General features: G+C 43.3%; 2 protein-coding genes across 3 annotated transcripts in view; one reads left to right on the top strand and one right to left on the bottom strand.

Moving 5' to 3' along the window:
- Nucleotides 1-5,710, bottom strand: part of arhgap35a (Rho GTPase activating protein 35a) — a 200,068-nt gene extending 194,358 nt beyond the window's left edge. The window contains exons 1-2 of one of the 2 annotated variants that reach the window (XM_073029341.1): nucleotides 5,565-5,710; nucleotides 5,058-5,142 (exon numbers count right to left, since the gene is read on the bottom strand). The gene's annotated coding sequence lies outside the window, so the exon portion shown is untranslated. The remainder of the gene's footprint in view (nucleotides 1-5,057; nucleotides 5,143-5,564) is intronic. The other variant, XM_073029342.1, reaches the window with a different exon arrangement.
- Nucleotides 5,711-6,281: 571 nt separating this feature from the next.
- ap2s1 (adaptor related protein complex 2 subunit sigma 1) overlaps nucleotides 6,282-20,964 on the top strand; it is a 67,162-nt gene continuing 52,479 nt past the window's right edge. The window contains exon 1 of the mRNA XM_073029353.1: nucleotides 6,282-6,456. Coding sequence (XP_072885454.1) covers nucleotides 6,454-6,456 — 3 coding nt within the window. The 5' untranslated portion in view covers nucleotides 6,282-6,453. The remainder of the gene's footprint in view (nucleotides 6,457-20,964) is intronic.

A 20,964-nucleotide genomic window follows, 5' to 3' on the forward strand; every position in this document is an offset into this window, starting at 1 on the left:
TTATTTTTTTTATACTTCTTGTAATTTATAGTACATTTTATGTATTGCACTGTAGCACTGCCACAAAAGAACAAATTCCACAATACAAATCAGTGATATTAACTCTGATTCCTTTGGTCCTACTTGGTTCAGTATCAAGTTTGCCAGGTGCCTCAGTGTTAACTGCATTAACTAATCCCAATAGTCCGAATACCTGCCATATACATAGAACACCACAGTACAGGCCCTTCAGCCCACAATGTTGTGCTGACCCTTTAAACTACTCCAATTTCAGTATCAAATTTAACATCAAAGTACATATATTACTATGATTGTACTCAACAAATCCAATAACCATAATAGAATCAATGAAAGATCACACCAACTTGGGTGTTCAACCAGTTACAAAAGACAACAACCTGTGAAAATACAAAGAAAAAAAAACTAACAACAACAATAATAAATTAGAACATAATAATCAAGAACATAAGTCCTTGAAAGTGAATCCACAGGTTATGGGAACAGTTCAGCGATGTGCAAGTTATGTTATCTTTACTGGTTCCATGGCCTGCTGGTAGAGGGACAGTAACTGTTCCTGAATCTGGTGGTGAGAGCCCCGAGACTCCTGCGCCTTCGTCCTGATGGCAGCAGCAAAAAGACAGCACATCCTGGGTGGTGGGGGTCCCTCAAGTTAGATGCTGCTTTCCTGCAACAATACTGTGCAGATGTGCTCAATTGGTGGGGTGACGGAAGATCAATCTAATTTTTTCCTCTTTTTATTTTAAAAAAAGTCACCCACGTCATAGTTCAGTAGTTCATAGTTAAGATCTAACAACATGCACAAACTTACTCTGTGTTGTACATATTATATAAACACTAAACACTGGCCAATTCTAAAACTTTACCAACATAAATCAGATTCTGTTACCAGCAGAGTAACAAATTGCTCTATATACCCCTCTATCTATATAGTATATTATATAGATAGAGGGGTATATGGGATGTCCAGGGAATGGTAGCACCCGTGGCAAAGGGGCTTGTCGTGTTCATTTCGGGGCAGCTCAATCACCTTTGGTTCCCACCGGACGCTCAGCACTCACCTGTGGCTCTAGATAGGTGTTGGCGTGTGACTGCGGCCACACCCAGGGTTCACCGCTTCAAAAGGCTGGCTAAACCAGATGAGGATAGCCAGTGACCCTGTGTGCTGGGAACATACCTGTCCTAGCATGCAAAGTCATAACCAGTGGACTGGGTAGATAAGATCAACAGCGAGACCCAACTCGAGAAATTTTGCAGATGCCAGAAATCCAAAGCAACAGACACAAAATGCTGAAGGAACTCAGTAGGCCAGGCGTCATCTATGGAAATGAATAAGTAGTCGACATTTTGGGCCAAGACCCTCTACAGGACAGTACATCAAAGCGAAGGGCAAGACAAGGGACAGACGACATCATGGTTATCCACTGTAAGAAAGACAGACTCCGGTTTTTTGACACTTGTTCGCAGCAGCGAACTTGGACTTGAGGAACTGCCCAGTGCAATGGCTTTTCCACTTTAAAAGCTCTCTCACACAGGTTTCTTGTCATCGCTAAAGCTCAAAGAATTTACACATAATCCAGTGACATACTTCATTAGTTTAAACAGATTTGGTATGTCATCTAAAACACTCTTAAGTGTCTACAGATATACTGTGCAGAACATTCTAACTGGCTGCATCACTGTCTGGTATGGGGGTGTGGGGGCTACTGCACAGGATCGAAGTAATCTGCAGAGAGTTGTAAACTCCTTCGGCTCCATCATGGGCACCAGCCTCCCTAGCATCCAGGACACCTTCAAGGATCGATAGATAGATAGATAGATAGATACTTTATTCATCCCCATGGGGAAATTCAACTTTTTTTCCAATGTCCCATACACTTGTTGTAGCAAAACTAATAACATACAATACTTAACTCAGTAAAAAAATGATATGCATCTAAATCACTATCTCAAAAAGCATTAATAATAGCTTTTAAAAAGTTCTTAAGTCCTGGCGGTTGAATTGTAAAGCCTAATGGCATTGGGGAGTATTGACCTCTTCATCCTGTCTGAGGAGCATTGCATCGATAGTAACCTGTCGCTGAAACTGCTTCTCTGTCTCTGGATGGTGCTATGTAGAGGATGCCTCAAAAAGGCAGCATGCATCAATAAGGACTCCCATCACCCAGTTCATGCCTCGTTTTCATTGCTACCATCGGGGAGGAGGTAAAGTAGTGTGAAGGCACACACTCAATGACTCAGGAACAGCTTTTTCCCCTCCCCCCCAACCATCTGATTTCTGAATAGGCATTGAACCCATGAACACTACTACCTCACTTCTTTTTCCCACTATAACACAAACACACATTTTCTGTAGCACAATTTTTTCCAACATATTTCATTGCACTGCTGCCACAAAGTCAACAAATTTCACAACATATGTCGGTGTAACCAAACCTGATTCTGACATCATTCTCAATGATAAGAAAAGCCTAAGAATGCTATTTCAATGAAGGTTAACCAGCTTTGTCATAAAACATGAATAAAAATTTCAGTACTTAACTTCCAATTCCACAATGGAATCTACCCTGATAAACTTACTGAACCCGATTACTCACTCTACAGCTTGTCATGCTGAATCACCAATGGGGAAATCAAACTGCGGCATTTTGAATCAATAGTAGCTTTGGAGAGAATTGAAGTCAACAGTGTTGGAGTGTTGTGGACACAGTAGTATGTAGCTTGGGTTTAGGGTATCGGGTATAGTTTAAGGTAGGGCAGGTGGGGTGGTGGGTGAAAGGAAAGAGAGATGGGTGGGCGATTTTGAAGGTGTAATAGCATTGGGAATTACTCCTGCATCTGATCTCGGCTCAGGGTTAATATTATGCCAAAAGGTTCAGTCACAGTCACTCACAACCTTCAATGCAGACAGGCAACTTATCCCCAGGGATCCACGCTGAGCAGATGGAAAAGCATGAGAACATCATGGGTACAACAGGCCCTCTGATTCTTGCACCCACCCCCTTCCTAACCCATGGGCAATATCCGATCTTTTCAGCTCGCAATCCCTCCTGTTTACAAGGTGAAGATCAAGTAAACACTTGAGACCATTACACACACTACAACACACAGTGGATTCATCTATTTTTTAATTCAGCCACTGATTAAAATTCCTTGATGTTATGTTTTTTAAAAGCACACACGGTCATTAATTCATTATTTTTAAGTCTAAACCTATTGTACAATGATAATATACAAATAAAACAGCATATCTTTAAAAGTCAGTATTATACAAATAGTCTATAATCTCAAGAGAACAAAACATTTTGCAAGCAAAAAAGATTTATACACTGTACATCTGACAGAAGAAATACTGACAACCTTGGTAAATAACGAATCTTACTGCGTAAACATTTAAGATAGGGATAAGGAACTAATTTAGGTGCTAAAAAAATAACGAGAGTAAACAACAGAAAAAAATGGCCTACACCATTTCAAAAGTTAGCTTTCTGCCTAATTGTTTCAATTCATTTAGGGCACAGCTGCTAACAGCCAACTCATTCTTAATTAGTGAAGTTCACAAGCAAGACTATTTTCACCAAAAGTGAGGCGCACTTTTCACTTGAGGGCAGTCATGAATGGAAAAACTGGGAACTCAAGTCTAAATCCCTCTCTGCTGCTGGAAAGACGAAGGACAAGTCGTAGCCAAGGATAGCTAATCTACCACATCTTACTAATCAGAGCCAGGGCCTACTTGGTCGTTTGGCTATGGCCGGCAGTTCTAATGCTGGCACGCAGCATGCAGGTTGAGATTTTCCATTTTCTTGTACGAAGAAAAAACATTTCTGACGTGTTCCAAAAAAAAAAAGGATTTTGACACTGAAAACTGAACTAAAATCATTTCCACTAGTTAGTAAGATAAAGATGACAGATGCTGGAAGGGGGTTGGGCAAGACAGACACATTTTGAGACATTATAAATGGAACAAGACTCAATTTATGATATCATCTTGACCTCTTAATGCATTCCAAAGTATCCTTCTCCCCCCCCCCCAACACTTTGCTGCAACGCACTGATACAGCATGTCTCCTCACCCCAACTTTTGCCCCACACTGTCCCACGAGACTTCGCCGAGATTACAAACCAGAAAATCAAGCTTTTTGGAAAGTGCCCTTGGAGCCATGTGCTAAATGCAGCGGATACCAAACATGTCAAGACATATGCCATATATTGTCAAAGGAGCGGAGGAGGGGGTCAGACAGAGTTTGTAGACTTGAAGACACTGCTTAAATACAGTGTACACCATTTTCATTAAATGCAGATAGTCACTGCATCTGTGATTGAACTTGCGTTTAATCTTGGAACAGACACAGATACTGTGAAGAAAAGCACAACTTTCAATTTTTTTTTCAAGCTAGCCTCCATGTTTAAAAAAATCAGCACCGCAATTGGTTTAGAAGCTGCATATCCAACAATAATAGACAAGTATTCAAAGCTACATTTCGTCCAAATTCTGTATAAAGTTCATTTTACGAAGTCCTGAATGCCAATGAGTCGAAAAAGCAAACTTCACATTCCATAAAATGCGTATCTAAACCTTTTACCTGCCGTGTCAGAACACTGCGATAGTTAAGCAAGGGTTATAAAATATTTACGTAAAGATTAACAGCTTAAACCAAGATTATAGAACAAAAGTAAAACGAAACGACTGAAACATATCTAAACTTTCCATAACGATTTAAAATGCACGAATTGTTAAAATTTACCCTCAAGAGAAATATGCCCTTGGACTGTTTAAATGGAAAATTATTTCTTCAACGTGTTTTGACACATGGCTCACTGACGCACAAAACACAATCCTTCAAAAAAATGTTATCCTCAGTCCTTGGCATTCAAACACACACACACACACACAAAAAGGGAAAATGAATATACTGCCAACGAAATACTGTTGGCCTCAACAACACTATGCAGAAGGAGAGACAGAAAAAAAGAAACAAGACTGGAATACAAATAAAGGTTTACTAAAACGAGGTGGTGGGGTTGAAAAATCTACCTACCTTTTCTTTCCACAAGGAGTGAGGAGTCAGAATTGTAATTCCAGGGGAATTTTAAATTAATGGTCAGCAGACATCTTGTTTTCTTCTGGAATCATAGGACAGATGGGGAGAGTGTGTGGATTAAAGCAAGAGGATTTTCTTTTTTCTCTCTCTTTTCTCCTTTACATTCTCTCTCAGTCCCTCACCCCGCCTCTCTCTGTCTTCTCAAACACACACAGTGAAGTGGGTCTGCCCCCCTCCCCGCTCTTGGAAGTCTATCACAGTGTCGAAATGGCGGATATTCCTGCAGCACTCTTCCCCTTCACCAACTTTTTCCTCCGCTGCTTCCCCCCACAGGAGCAGGCATCGCCCATGATGCTTCTCACGCCGCCATGGAGGCACTCAGGGCTCGGCAAGTCAGGTGATTCCTCCGAGGGGACAATTTTTTTTGTTTGTGCTCCCTCCCCCCCCCCTTCCCCAACTCAATTACCACACAAACACCAAAATAAAATCCACCCCCGCACGCACCATTCACCAAGCCGCACCCGATTTTCACCAGCAGCCACTATCGCATCTTTTTCTTTTAGCGCTTATAACTACAATAAGGAGAATTTTTTTTTTGGCTCTCGCTATCTCCGTCCACCTAACTTGATGAGTTCGCTGCCACCCCCTGCCTTACCTCATTGCATAATAGTTTTGAGACCGGGACTCTTATTGGGCGATAAGAGTGCCAATCACCGAAGAGCCGGCGAAGCACTTTAGGTTGTGGGAGCCAAGGAGGAGTGACAGGAAGTGGGTTCTGAAGCTCTCAGACCGGTAGTGGTAATAATACGGCATCAGGGAATTCTGGGAATTGTAGTTCTATTTTACAGAGGTACAGCAGTCCATACTTAATTGATACGAAGATGCATGAATTTATATCTATATCTAAGTATGGATATTTGCATTCTAAGATGCAAAAATCTGTATTCGGTATTCTTCTGATTGAATATTGTTTCCAGGATTTAAAAAAATGAATGTAAGACACTTAATTTTCATGAATGCATCTTTGTTGTATTCATTTGCAGTATAAACCTATGAAAATGTTGCACTCTGAAGATTTGTCCTTTTTTTTTAGTTTGACCCGAAGACGTAATTGAATCAAAAAGCATTTTGCGCATTGCATTGGCCGAGGACAGAGACAGCGAGAGAAGTCAGGATAATTCTGACTACAATTCCCAGCGTGCCATGGTGGAGGGGAGGCGGGAGTTGCGCAGCCGCACTGAGTAGCTGCGGGGGTTTGATAGAGTCAACGGCGGAAAGGGAGCCTCGCCTCAGAATAAAATATTATTTTTGAAACCTGCTAACCATCCAAACATAAAAGTAGAATCATAAAAACTACACGCAGTCAAGCGCAAGCCGTAAAAGGAGTTTTACCATGGTAAGTGATTGTTGGTATTTTGGCAGAAAGTGAAAGAAGTACGAGGCCTGGACTGAGTTCAAGTGGGAATTTTTGTATATAATTGCATAAAACGGCATTTCAGGTAGAGACTATTCAATCCTTTAAAGTATAACACCCGTTTTACGATAACTATGTGATTTCCATGCATGCAGATGAATATAGTGGAGAGCGAGGCCTTGTCACCTTATCAGGCTAAATTCACTATCAATACAGTATTATGCATCACGTTAGTGTAATGGTTCATGAATTGTGAGTGATGTCAGTATTCAGGGTACAAACTATTGAGAATTATTAAACATGCTGATGTATTCGTTGAAAATGAGAAAATTGAAGGATGAAATGACAGATGCTTTCATTGAGATGATGTTTCCATATGGGTGAGATAGAACTAGGGGCCAAGGGTAAAAGGTAGCTGCCAATAATTTTTGTTGAGGAAATTAGGAGAAAACTCTTGTATGTGTGAAGTGTGGTGCTTTCTAAAGTAAGGAGGGAGTTTTGTAACATCTCAAAGTGTTGAACAGTTCCTTGAGAAGACTGGATTGAAGAGCATAAGAAAGCCAAATGCCAGGAGCTGATGGCAGGCACAATGTGAGCCTTTAGAGGTGGGGTGTAGAAGTTCTGCCAGCTGCTCGCCATGCAGAACCTACTCTCTCCTTGGTATAACGGTCTGAAAAGGAAGGAGCCATCAGGACTGTCACAGAGGCTATGGCTATGGATCAAGGGGTGTGACACGTGGACCAATGCTACTGGTACATAAGCCAGAGCCTGATCAAACCTGGCTGGGTCGCCTGGTGAAAGTGGCTGATATCGAAAAGCCCGAAACGACCAATGGCCCCAGGTTACATCACTGATTATGTGTCCCAGTGCCTCCTAGGATGCATCTCAGCATCAACAGCCATTGACGCACACTTGAAGTGTCGGCACAACTATAGTAACCAGTTACAACAAACTCCCACGAAGAGCAATGTGTTAACGACATGATGACCCTTTACATTGGAAATAGATTCAGTGAATTGGCCTGGGGGCTGAGGGCTGGCCTGGATGTACCCATGGTATACAGAGCTCAGAACAACGTGAGATTGAAATGTACAACATTCTGTGACTATGAAATGCAGTAGATGAGGTAAAGATTTTTACGCTATTTGAGTGAGGTCACTCTCTCAGGATAAGCAGGTTTTCACTTATGACTGATTAGAAGATAATGACTTTTTAAAATTTTGTGAATACTCTGATTGAATGCAGTACAGGTACTGTGCAAAAGTCAAAAGTCAACCTCACTACCTTTTTATATTTCTTTCGTTGCACAACTTGCCGGTGATATTAAACATGATTCTGACTATAGGGAAAAGCAGTTAAAAGGAATCGTGGATGTCCAAGAAAGGCTATCATGGAGTGTTGTTATGTGAAGATGGGTGGGACAAAAACATAAACAATGGAACAAATAGAGTCAGTATCCTGATCTTTTTAGCATAAAATAATGTAAAAGCTCACTCCATCTTAAAAGTTGAAATGACTATTAAAAGTCATAAAATTTTCTTCCCCCAGGCAGTTAATCTGATCAACCATTCCAGTTAGCCTCCCCTACTTCCTCTATCTATGATCTCAGTTTCTGCACAATAAAATCTTTAAACTGCTTTTTTATAATGCTATTTATATTGTAAATACATAATATTTGTGTTGATTCACATTCTATTCCATATCCGTATTTTAACCTCCAAGTTTATTTTTAATATAAATCTTTGTCTTATAATTGTTGAATGCTTTTGTTACATGTCATTCCAACACACCACAGCAAATTATATTTTATAAATACATGATAATATTTATGTAACATTCTATTCAATATTCATATTTTAACCTCAAAGTTTATTTTGAATATTCTTTATTCTTATGATTGTTGAATGCTTTTTTTGTTGCATGTTGTGCCAACACATGACAGTAAATTCCTAATGTGTATATATATGTTGACTAAAGTTCATACTTAAGTGTTACTCCCACAATTATGCCAAATGTTAGAACAACAGTTCTGTGTGAAATTCTTAGGCACATATATATAGATAGCAAGGGTGCCCAAGACTTTTGCACAATACTTTAGTAATGTTATGTATTGCAGTGTATTGCTGAAAAGAAATTATGACATGTGAGTGATGATAAACCTGATTGTGATATGGGTCTCTATTGTGGACTGAGAGGGGAATCGTGGTTGGGTAAGGGGGAAAGGAGAGGAGAGGAAGTGGGAAGCACCAGGAGACATTCTGTAATGATCAATAAACTAATTGTTTACAGTCAAATGACTTTGCCTGGTGTCCTAGGGCTAGATATGTCTGTACGCATGCCACCCCCCCCCCCCCCATCCTTGGCATTCCTTCTCTGCCATCAGTCCCACACCCCTCCATGGTGCTCAACCCTCGCCATTCTCAACACCCTTTTGCCTCCACCAGGTTTACAAACTCACTGTCCGCTCCACGTGACAAATAAGTACTGTGCAAAAGTGCTACATATATGTGCCTATGACTTTTGCATGGTACTGTAGACAACTCAGTACGGCGGTTTGTTGGTGGAGCTTCTGCCTCACTAGAGGCTCCAGTGACCTGGATTCAATCCTGCCCTATTGCTGTCTGCATGGAGCTTACCTGTTTGTCCTGTCTCTGCAAGGGTTTCCTCTTGATGGGAAGTATATGTTCCGCACAGCATTGTGGGCCGAAGGGCCTGTATTGTGCTGTAGGTTTTCTATGTTTCTATGATGGTCCAGTTGCCTCCCACATCCCAAAGAAGAACAAGCTGGATGGGTTAATTCTCAACTATAAATTGCCCCTAGTGTGTGGGTGAGTGGTAGAATCTGGCAGGGCGTGAGAACATGGAGAATAAGAAGTAATTAGTGTTGATGATCTGTGTGGATTCAGTGGTATTGACCGGTTTCTGTTCTGTATGACTGTACGGCTCTATAAAAATGCCCAGTAGTTCAGTCACTTACTTTACTCACTTGGGCCCATCAGCTTTGGTTGCCGACTGTAGCTTGCCAGAGTCCTCTGCCCTAGGCCAGTTTTTCAAGTTGTCCCCAGGTGCAGCCCATCAAAGATCTTTCCTCTCCCGGGTCTCTGGAGTTTCTATTAGCATTTCTGGAGCTCTGTGCTTTTTTTTTATTTATGGGATGCAGTTGCTAGCCCCATGCCCAACCCTCCAGTCCATGGTGGAGTTTGTAGTTCAGTCAGTTTTCAGGAAAGGACTGTCCAGTCAACTCAATTCAAGTTTATTAGCATATGCACATGTATGCTGAGGTACAGGTATAATGAAAACCTTGCTTGCAACAGCGTCACAGGCATCGAGGTTCAGTCAACAAGAAACAGAACCAATAAATTGTACAAGACTGTGAAGAAAACGTTTGCAAAACAAGGCAGTGTAAAAACACAGTTTGTAACAAGTCTATGGTCGTGCAAAAGGTAATCAATTGTATTCCATTGCTGAAATAGAACAATAATTGTGCCAGTCGGTTCAAGAACCCAATGGTTAAAGGAAAGTAGCTGTTCCTGAACCTGGTGGTTAGTGACTCCAGACTTTTGTACTCCCTCCTCAATGGCAGCAACGAGAAGAGGGCACGGCCCAATGATTGGGGATCCTTGATGATAGTTGCTATCTTTTTGATGCAATGCCTCATGTTTTCGGTGGTGGGGATGACTGTTCTTGTGATGGACTGGACACAGCGCCTCACCCAGTTGCTCTCAGTGGTGAGGATGACTGTGCCTTTGATAGATTGGACACAACGCCTCACACAGTAGCTTTCAGTGGCGGGGTTTTGACTGTGCCAGTAATGGACTGGGCAGTAACATTCCGAAGTGTCGTGAGAGATTGGCCATGGCTAGAGTTAACTCCTGGGCAAGGATCTGGACCTGTTGCAATTTTCCTACCACCACAGTCGGGGTCTACATTTGTCGCAATTTTTTTGGCTCTCCATTTGGCTTTTGAGCACCTAGAAAACAGCAAAGTATATGTCAGGCTACTGTTTATCGATTACAGTTTGGCTGTCACCCATCACCCCCTCACTACTAATGAACAGCCTTCGAATTTTGGCCCTTTGTTCCTCCTGCTGCAACTGGATTCTTGACTTCCTTATCAGGAGACCACAGTCACTGCAGATCAGTAATAACATCTCATAAATTGACACAGGCGCATCTCAAGTATGAGTGCTAAGCCCTCTGCTCTTGTTACACTCATGACTGTGTTTATTTATTTATTGAGATACAGTGTGGAACTGGCCCATTGAGTCACACCGCACAGCAATCCCCTGATTTAACCTTAGTCTAATCTCAGGACAGTTTATATTGACCAATAAACCTACCAATAAGCAAAGAGTGGGAGTAAACGGGACCTTTTCAGAATGGCAGGCAGTGACTAGTGGGGTACCACAGGGCTCAGTGCTGGGACCCCAGTTGTTTACAATATATATTAATGATTTAGACGAGGGAATTAAATGCAGCATCTCCAAGTTTGCGGATGACACGAAGCTGGGCGGCGGTGTTAGCTGTGAGGAGGATGCTAAGAGGATGCAGGGTGACTTGGATAGGTTAGGTGAGTGGGCAAATTCATGGCAGATGCAATTTAATGTGGATAAATGTGAGGTTATCCACTTTGGTTGCAAGAACAGGTAAACAGATTATTATCTGAACGGTGGCCGATTAGGAAAAGGGGAGATGCCACGCGACCTGGGTGTCGTTGTACACCAGTCATTGAAGGTGGGCATGCAGGTACAGCAGGCAGTGAAAAAGGCAAATGGTATGTTGGCATTCATAGCAAAAGGATTTGAGTACAGGAGCAGGGAGGTTCTACTGCAGTTGTACAAGGCCTTGGTGAGACTGCACCTAGAGTATTGTGTGCAGTTTTGGTCCCCTAATCTGAGGAAAGACATTCTTGCCATAGAGGGAGTACAGAGAAGGTTCACCAGATTGATTCCTGGGATGGCAGGACTTTCATATGAAGAAAGACTGGATTGACTGGGCTTTTACTCACTGGAATTTAGAAGATTGGGGGTGATCTTATTGAAACGTATAACATTCTAAAGGGATTGGACAGGCTAGATGCAGGAAGATTGTTTCCGATGTTGGGGAAGTCCAGAACGAGGGGTCACAGTTTAAGGATAAAGGGGAAGCCTTTTAGGACCGAGATGAGGAAAAACTTCTTCACATAGAGAGTGGTGAATCTGTGGAATTCTCTGCCACAGGAAACAGTTGAGGCCAGTTCATTGGCTATATTTAAGAGGAAGTTAGATATGGCCCTTGTGGCTAAAAGGTATGGAGAAAAAGCAGGTACAGGGTTCTGAGTTGGATGATCAGCCATGATCATACTGAATGGCGGTGTAGGCTCGAAGGGCCGAATGGCGTACTCCTGCACCTATTTTCTATGTTTCTTTGTTTCTACCAGCTGTTCTGTCTTTGGACTGTGGGAGGAAACTGGGGCACCCAGAGGAAACCCATGCAGTTACGGGGAGAACGTACAAACCCCTTGCAGGGAGCGGCAGGAATTGAACCTGCTTGCTGGTACTGCAATGCGTTGTGCTAACCACCAGGTTGCCATGCCGCCCTAGGCACAGCTCAAGTGCCAATTATAAATTTTCCAATGACACCACTGTTGGCAGAATATCAGAGAGGATTAGGAGATGTAGAGGAGTAAAAAGATCAGCTGGTGTCACAACAACATTTGTACTCAGTTTCAGCAACACCAGGAGATTTATGGACTTCAGTTTATTGATATCAGAGGTGAAAGGATGAGAAACTTCAAGTTCCTGGGTGTCAGCATCTCAGAGGATTATCCTGGCCCCAACGTGTTGGTGAAATCACAAAGACGGCACACCAGCAGGTCTACTTCAGGATTCTGATAAGATTTGGTCTGTCATTGAAGACTCCTGCATATGTACAATGGAGAGCACTCTGACTGGTTGTATCACTGCCTGGAGTGGAGGCTCCAGTGCACAAGATCACAAGAGGCCGCAGAGCAAGGGGTTCCCAACCTTTTTTGTGCCATGGACCAATGCCATTAAGCAAGGGGTCTGTGGACTTCAGGTTGGGAACCCCTTGCTCAGGTTATAGACTCAGCTCGCTCCATCACGGCACAACCCTCCTTACCATGGAGGACTTCTTCAAGAGTCAATGCCTCAAGAGGGTGACAACATAATTAAAGACCCTCGCCATCTGGGAAATATCCCCTCTTGCCTCACTATCGTCATGGAGCAGGTAGTACAGGTGCATGAAGATGCACATTCAATACTTAAGGATATTTTCTTCTGATTTTTGAACTCTTCGTGAACACTACCTCAATATTTATCTATTGTACTTTCTTATTTGCGTCCTCAGCTCCCAGTGGAGCTGATGACCTCCCGTCTCCATCGTCCAAAGTTGATGGTATGTTTGGAGTTAAATGCTTCTGTAATCCATTGTATCCACTGTACAGGGGATTGTCCTACACAGCTTCACCAGAGTTTTGTTGACCAGCCTTAACCATTTTCATCTCTCATGATGGGAACATAGGGTTGGACTTTGAGAGGTCATCTATCGCAATATTTACTTCTGTAACTTCTAGTAATTTTACATTTGCACTGCAATGCTGCTACTGAACAACAAATTTAATGACAGTGATAATAAATCTGATTCTGGCGATTCATTCTTACAGATTGTTCGCCAGTTTAATACATTGTGGTTGCAACAAATTTCCTGTGCTGTTAATGCCCCATCATTGAAATGTTCCCACAACCAATGGACTCACTTTCAAGGACTCTTCAAGTCAAGTCAACTTTTATTGTCATTTCGACCATAACTGCTGGTACAGTGCATAGTAAAAATGAGACAACGTTTTTCAGGACCATGGTGCTACATGACACAGTACAAAAAAACTAGACTGAACTACATAATAAAAAAACACAGAGAAGGCTACACTAGACTACAAACCTACACTGGACTGCATAAAGTGCACAAAACAGTGCAGGCATTACAATAAATAATAAACAGGACAGTAGCGCAAGGTGTCAGTCCAGACTTCGGGTATTGAGGAGTATGATAGCTTGAGGGAAGAAACTGTTACATAGTCTGGTCGTGAGAGCCTGAATGCTTCGGAGCCTTTTCCCAGATGGCAGGAGGGAGGTGCGTGGGGTCCTTCATAATGCTGTTTGCTTTGCAGATGCAGTGTGTTGTGTAAATGTCCGTGCTGGCAGGAAGAGAGACCCCGATGATCTTCTCAGCTGACCTCACTATCCGCTGCAGGGTCTTGCGATCCGAGATGGTGCACTTTCCGAACCAGGCAGTGATGCAGTTGCTCAGGATGCTCTCAATACAACCCCTGTAGAATGTGATGAGGATGGGGGGGTGGGAGATGGATTTTCCTCAGCCTTCGCTATGGAGCTGGTGTTGAGGGACCAGGTGAGATTCTCCGTCAGGTGAACACCAAGAAATTTGGTGCTGTTTACGATCTCTACCGAGGAACCGTCGATGTTCAGTGGGGAGTGATCGCTCCGTGCCCTCCTGAAGTCAACAACCATCTCTTTTGTTTTGTTCACATTAAAAGACAGGTTGTTGGCTCTGCACCAGTCCGTTAGCCGCTGCGCCTCCTCTCTGTAAGCTGACTCATCATTCTTGCTGATGAGACCCACCACGGTCGTGTCATCGACGAACTTGATGATATGGTTCGAGCTGTGTGTTGCAGCACAGTCGTGGGTTATCAGAGTGAACAGCAGTGGACTGAGCACGCAACCCTGGGGAGCCCCCGTGCTCAGTATGATGGTGTTGGAGATGCTGCTCCCGATCCGGACTGACTGAGGTCTCCCAGTCAGGAAGTTTAGGATCCAGTTGCAGAGGGAGGTGTTCAGGCCCAGTAGGCTCAGCTTTCCAATCAGTTTCTGAGGGATGATTGTGTTGAATGCTGAACTGAAGTCTATGAACAGCATCCAAACGTATGTGTCTTTTTTGTCCAGGTGGGTTAGGGCCAGGTGGAGGGTGGTGGCAATGGCGTCATCTGTTGAGCGGTTGAGACGGTATGCAAACTGCAGGGGGTCCAGTGAGAGGGGGCAGCAGGGTCTTGATATGCCTCATGATGAGCCTTTTGAAACGCTTCATGATGATAGATGTAAGTGCAACGGGACAGTAGTTATTTAGGCAGGACACTGAAGACTTCTTCAGCACGGCGACGATGGTAGCGGCCTTGAAGCACGTTGGAATGGTGGCACTGCTCAGGGCGATGTTGAAGATGTCAGTGAGAACATCTGCTAGCTGGTCTGCACATCCTCTGAGCACTCTACCGGGATGTTGTCTGGTGCAGCAGCCTTCCGTGGGTTAACCCTGCACAGGGTTCTTCTCACGTCGGCCATGGAGAGACACAGCACATGGTCATTTGTAGGAGGGGTGGACTTCCTCACCGCCACGTCATTTTCTGCCTCAAACCGGGCATAGAAGTTATTCAGCGCATTTGGGAGGGAGGCATCACCTGCACAGTCAGGTGGTGATGTCCTGTAATTGGTGATGTTCTGGATGCCCTTCCACATGCACCGCGTGTCGCCGCTGTCCTGGAAGTGGCTGTGGATTAGCTGGGCGTGTGCACACTTTGCCCCTCTGATGGCTCGGGACAGTTTGGCCCTTGCTGTTGTTAGAGCTGCCTTGTTGCCTGCTCTGAAGGCGGAGTCGCGGGACCTCAGCAGCGCACGCACCTCTGCGGTCATCCATGGCTTCTGGTTGGCACGTATAGTGATAGTCTTGGACAGAGTAACATCATCAATGCACTTTCTGATGTAGCTGGTCACTAATGCTTCATCTCATATTCTCGATATTTATTGCTCATTTATTTATTATTATTTCTTGCTTTCTGTGTTTGCACAGTTTGTTGTCTTCTGCACACTGGTTGAGTGCCCAAGTTGGTGCGGTCTTTCATTGATTCCGTTATGGTTATTATTCTCTGAACTTATTGAGTATGCCCCACAAGAAAATGAACCTCAGGAATATCTATATAAGTTTTTCATATATAATTTACTTTGAATTTTAATGTTTCCATTAATACATCTGTATTCCACTCTGTATCAGAATTGGTGAGGGTCCCAGCCTAAGAATCCAGCTTGTCTCTTCTTAAGAATTAATGAGTAAAACTTCTTCATCAAATCTGTCAGAAACAAGTGAGAGGGGGAAAGATGACTGTAAAATGTTAAAAATTATGTTCTTTTCACTCTTTTAACAAAGAGTGACAAATGAATTTACACATAAACACAAGATTCTGCAGATGCTGGAAATCCAAAGCAACACACACAAAATGCTGGAGGAACTCAGTAGGTCAGGCAGCATCTATAGAAATGTATTAACAGTCAACATTTCAGGTCGAGACCCTTCATCAGGACTGAAATGGATTGGGGAAGACACCAGAATAAAAAGGTGGGGGGAGGGGAAGGAAGCTAGGGAGAAGGTGATAGATGAAGCCAAGTGAGTGGGAAAGGTAAAGGGCTGGAGAGGAAGGAATCTGATAGGAGAGGAGAGTGGAACATAAGAGAAAAGGAAGGAGGAGGATGCAGGGGAAAAATGGTGGGCAGGTGAGAAGAAGTAAAAGGCCAGAGTGGGAAATAGAAGAAGAAGGGAGGGGGAAGAAAAAAAAAACCTTTTATCAGAAGGAGAAAGTCGATATTCATGCCATCAGGTTGGAGGTTACCCAGACGGAATATAAGGTGTTGCTCCTCCACCCTGAGGGTGGCTTCATTGTGGCCCAAGAGGAGGCCGTGGACTGACATATGGGAATCGGAATCGGAATTAAAATGTTTGGCCACCGGGAAGCTCCACTTTTGGTGGATGGAGTGGAGGTGCTCGACGAAGCATCTAATCGTTAGTCAGCAGATTAGTAAATATAGGAAGATAATGCAATCAGTTTCCTAACACTAGGGTTACTCAAAGTGCAGAGATAAATAGAAAGAAAATCAAAAGAAGTAAAATAAGCAATGCCTAAAATTATATATCTAAGCACACTTAGATGTACAATATTAATTACAGCTTTTAAATGCTGCATGGAATATACAGTGGACCATTTTGCTTGTATTTATACCCTACATTAGTTTCGTTCCTTGCTATTTATTGCACCTAGGAACTATCTTTTCCCTTTTTGCTCATATCCTTGTCTAGTTTCATTTTTAACCGCCACAATCGTTTCCTGTGGTAGGAAATACCAGATTTATACCACAAAGTGCTGACATATCAGTTAAGATCTGAAATTAACAAATGCTAAGAGGGCTGAAGTGCTGCCCGCAGAGGTAAGTTTGAGGTAAATCTGGCTTATAGGCTGAAAATCTCAAGGTCATTGAATGGATATGGGATGCTTAAGTGAGCAATCACATGAAGATTTTCATTTGATTTTTCATAGATGACCATTTTCCCACAGTCTACATAAACGTTTTTCCTATTTATTTCCATGTAACCTATTCTCACACAGCTTCCTATTGGCACCCCTGTGATTCAAAGTTCAGAAGATAACAAAGTACATTTATTAGAAGCATGAATGCAGACTACAACGCTGATGAGATTTGTCCTTCTGCAGGCATCCATGAAACAAAGAAACACCGGGAAACATAAAACACCCATTATGCAAAGAAAGAACATATTTCACAAACAGCAAAAAGCGAGCGAGCAACACAGAGAATATAAAACCAGTAGTGTTCAGTTTAGTTCAGTTCAGCATCGTGCCACTAGCTAATACAGAACACAAGGCCATTTTTCGCTGAAGCGCCACAGTCCGCATTGATCGGTCCGATCAAACCACTCGAAAACAACAAAAAAAAGAGTAACCAAAATCCAGGAACACATGCAACATGAACCTTAAAGTCCCCCAAAACAAGTCCACAACCTCGCCTATCAGTCCTGGCAACATGGACCCCAAACCCCTGCACTTTTCTCCAATAGCAGCTAGCGAGAGGGAGAGGAAGACCAGTGAAATGCAGGCAGACGGCACTGAACACCTGACCGTCTTCGTCTATTTCAACCTTGCTGGACACCTTAATCAGAGAGATCATGGGCTCATGCCCTCTGCGTCAAACAGAGAGAAGCAATGGAGTTGATCGTGGGCTCGTGGCCTGTTTCCAGGCTACCTGTCCAACTGTCTTTGGCCTTCTAAACCTTTCCAGTCCACATAGCTGTCCATCACTTCTCAATTTTTTTAATCCATGTACCTGTCCAACTATCTTCTAAACCTTTCCTATCCATGTACTCGTCCAACTGTCTTCTAAACCTTTTCAATCCATGTTCCTGTCCAATTACTTTTAAAAGTTGTTATCATACCTGCCTCAACCACTTCCTCTAGCACAGGAATTCTCAACCTTCTTTATGTCTTGGACCAATACGATTAAGCAGGGGGTCCATGGACCCCAGGTTAATGCCTAGATTCTACTACTCAGCTACACAAGGGGTTGTCAGGGTGCATTTTAACCTGCCAACCCACATGGTTTTGGGATGTGGGTGGTCAGCAAAGCACCAAGATGAAGCTCATGCAATTTCAAGGAGACTATGCAGATTCCACTGAGATTGCACCAGAGTCACTAGATTGAACCCAGGTCTCTAGAGCTATCACACACAAAATGCTGGTGGAATACAGCAGGCCAGGCAGCCTTCAGTCCTGACGAAGGGTCTCGGCCCGAAACGTCAACGGTTCTTCTTCCTATAGATGCTGCCTGGCCTGCTGTGTTCCACCAGCATTTTGTGTGTGTTGCTTGAATTTCCAGCATCTGCAGATTTCCTCGTGTTTGCTCTCTAGAGCTGTGACGCATCTGCTCCACTGCACTACCCGCACTCTACCACTCCCAACACATCTTTTCCTGCCAATCTTCTCCTGCTTTTCAGGCAATTCCCATTAGCAGTGACTGGTTTGATATGCACCAGGTGCTCTTCATAATGGTGTTTGGGAGGTGATTCTTGTGAGTTTTTGTCATCGAGATTTGGAGGAAGGATTTCAAGCTATGCAGCATTCTATGCCCATTACTTACTACTTACTGCCAGTTATGCCACTGATGCCTAGAAGAGCAATGAAGGTACTTCCTTCATTGCTGTTTCTGTAATAGTTACTTTTACCAGTCAGGGTTGTTATCCCTGAGCTGAATCCCTGAACCTGGAGGACCAGTGGACCACTCTTAGCCTGGCCTTTACCCTTTGACCTGCTTGGAATGGGTGACCCAATCACAAGCACAAGGCCCTGACTCCAGTCAAGTCGCTCTCTGGGTCATTGAGACATGCAAGCCTCAAAACCCAACCACGAGGTTGTGGCCCTCTTGGAGGGAGCTATTAGTTTAGACTTTCCTATATGATCTGTTTGGATCTAGACTCAAATACAATCTTGCCTTCCTCACCCAAGGTTGTTGAAGCTAAATCTAGCACTTGTTTTTGCCAAAGCACCTGAAATTAGCTAACTTAGCACAGACTGTAGACTAAATATGGTACTGTACTGGTGTGTATTGCTCAACCAATCATTGAGTAGACACAACAGGAACTTAAACAGTGTAGCAATGAAGCGGAAATTTTAGACCCGTCAGCATAAGGATAATAATTATCCATTTAACCCGCTGGTCTTACTAGTCAAATAACAATCCAGAGATTACTGGGGAACATCGTCACTTGAACTCACTGCTTGAATTGTTGATGGAAGCAGAAACAGTTTCTCCTTCTGATAAAATTCTACCTCCCCTACCCCCCTTCTATCTTCTCTCACCTGCCTATAACTTCCCCCTGAGTACCCTCCTCCTTCCCTCTCTTCAATGGTCCACTATCCTCTCCTTTCAAATTCATTCCTCTTCAGCCCTTTATCTTTCCACCCACCTGGCTTCATTTATCACCTTCCAGCTAACCTCCTCCCCCCAACTTCTTATTCTGCCATCTTCCCCTTTCCTTCTAATTCATGAAGAAGAGTCTCAGCCTGAAACGTTGACTGTTTATTCATTTCCATAGATACTGCCTGGCCTGCTGACTTCGTCCAGCAGTTTTTTTTTTTGAAGAGCACCTGACGCTGTGACCTACAGCCCTAGAGCTGCGAGTTGGATTGGGTTATCTTGGTTTATCAATGCCTGCACGAATGTGTGGAAAATGGCAAGAATTGTCCCAATTGTTAGGCGATGATCATCCCACCCCAAATGTGAGAGGGCCCAGCATTCTTCTGTTCTTGGCACTCAGTTGCACAGGCATTATCAGATCCCCCATTATCTCTATCATAGTTCAGCAAATCTACCAGACTAGTTGGCTTCAGTGTCCTTCCTTTCTAGTCCTGATGAAGGGTCAAAGCCTGAAACATCAACTGTTTATTCCCCTGACCTGCTGAGTTTCTCCAGCTTTATATGTTTGTTCTGGAAGGGCTCCCAACCTGGGATGGACAGACCCCTCTGTTGATTTTAGGGGCCCATGGCATTAAAAAAAAGGTTGGAAACCCCTTCTCTAGACTAACCACTTAACTGGTTGGGTTGAGTTGTTCTCTGATCTTGGCAATTAACATGTTACCAGAAGAAATCAACAGCAGATAAGACTAAATAATTGTACCGACTATGACATGCAACAGATCCTTTCATGCCTTATTGAGACCTGAACAAAAAGCACTAGGCATCCTCAAAAGTGATGAGAGTATCACTATTCCACTTGCAAGTCAATTGGCAAGATCAGAGAACAACTCAACCTAATCATTGACCACCCGAGCTACACATTTTCCAAGTTATTTCCAACCACTTATCTGCTCAGTTGCAAGAAGCTGGGTAATCAGCAGGTAATTCACCCTTTGAGCTCCCTGAGCATCTCTATCACGTACTAGGCACAACTCAAGAATGTGATGGAATACTCTTCACTCACCTGGACCTGAATTTTTCCAACAACATTCGAGGAATGTTCTGTCCTAGTCCTTGACGTGCATTTACATCCATTCACCTACCGTAAATGTCCACCCCCCATCTCCACCACTTTATAACATACATGAGGTGCAGTGTAGGCACTTAACCCATTTCTTTGACTTCTTACACTTTCATAATGTCCAGATGACGTGCAGTAGCAACTGGGAGTGTGGCTGCTCCTGAATCATACATAGACATACATTGCCATTCTTTCATCGTTCTCAGTTGAATCCCTGAACTCACTACCCAACACAGACTAGGATTGTCTTCAGCACAAGAGCTACTTTGAGAAACTTCAATAAATGTGTAGTGGAGGGTGTATTACGGCCTGAAACACCAATATCTCTTAACAGAAAATCCAAAAAAAGGTACATCACAGGTAAAGCCCTCCCAACCACTGAGCACATCTACATAAAATGCTGTTGTAGGGATTCCCAGAGATTCCCACCATCCAGGCTGCTGTCAGGTACAAGAGCCTCAGCAATTCCTGCTGGTACCTAATCAATTCCTGACCAAGAACTCGGGACTCACATCACCAAGCTTAAGAACAGTTGCTACCCCCACAACCATCAGGCTCTTGAACAAAAGAGGACAACTACACTCACTTGCCCATCCATTGAGATGTTCTC

This window comes from Hemitrygon akajei, chromosome 25 (assembly GCF_048418815.1).
Source record: "Hemitrygon akajei chromosome 25, sHemAka1.3, whole genome shotgun sequence".
Lineage (NCBI taxonomy): Eukaryota > Metazoa > Chordata > Chondrichthyes > Myliobatiformes > Dasyatidae > Hemitrygon > Hemitrygon akajei.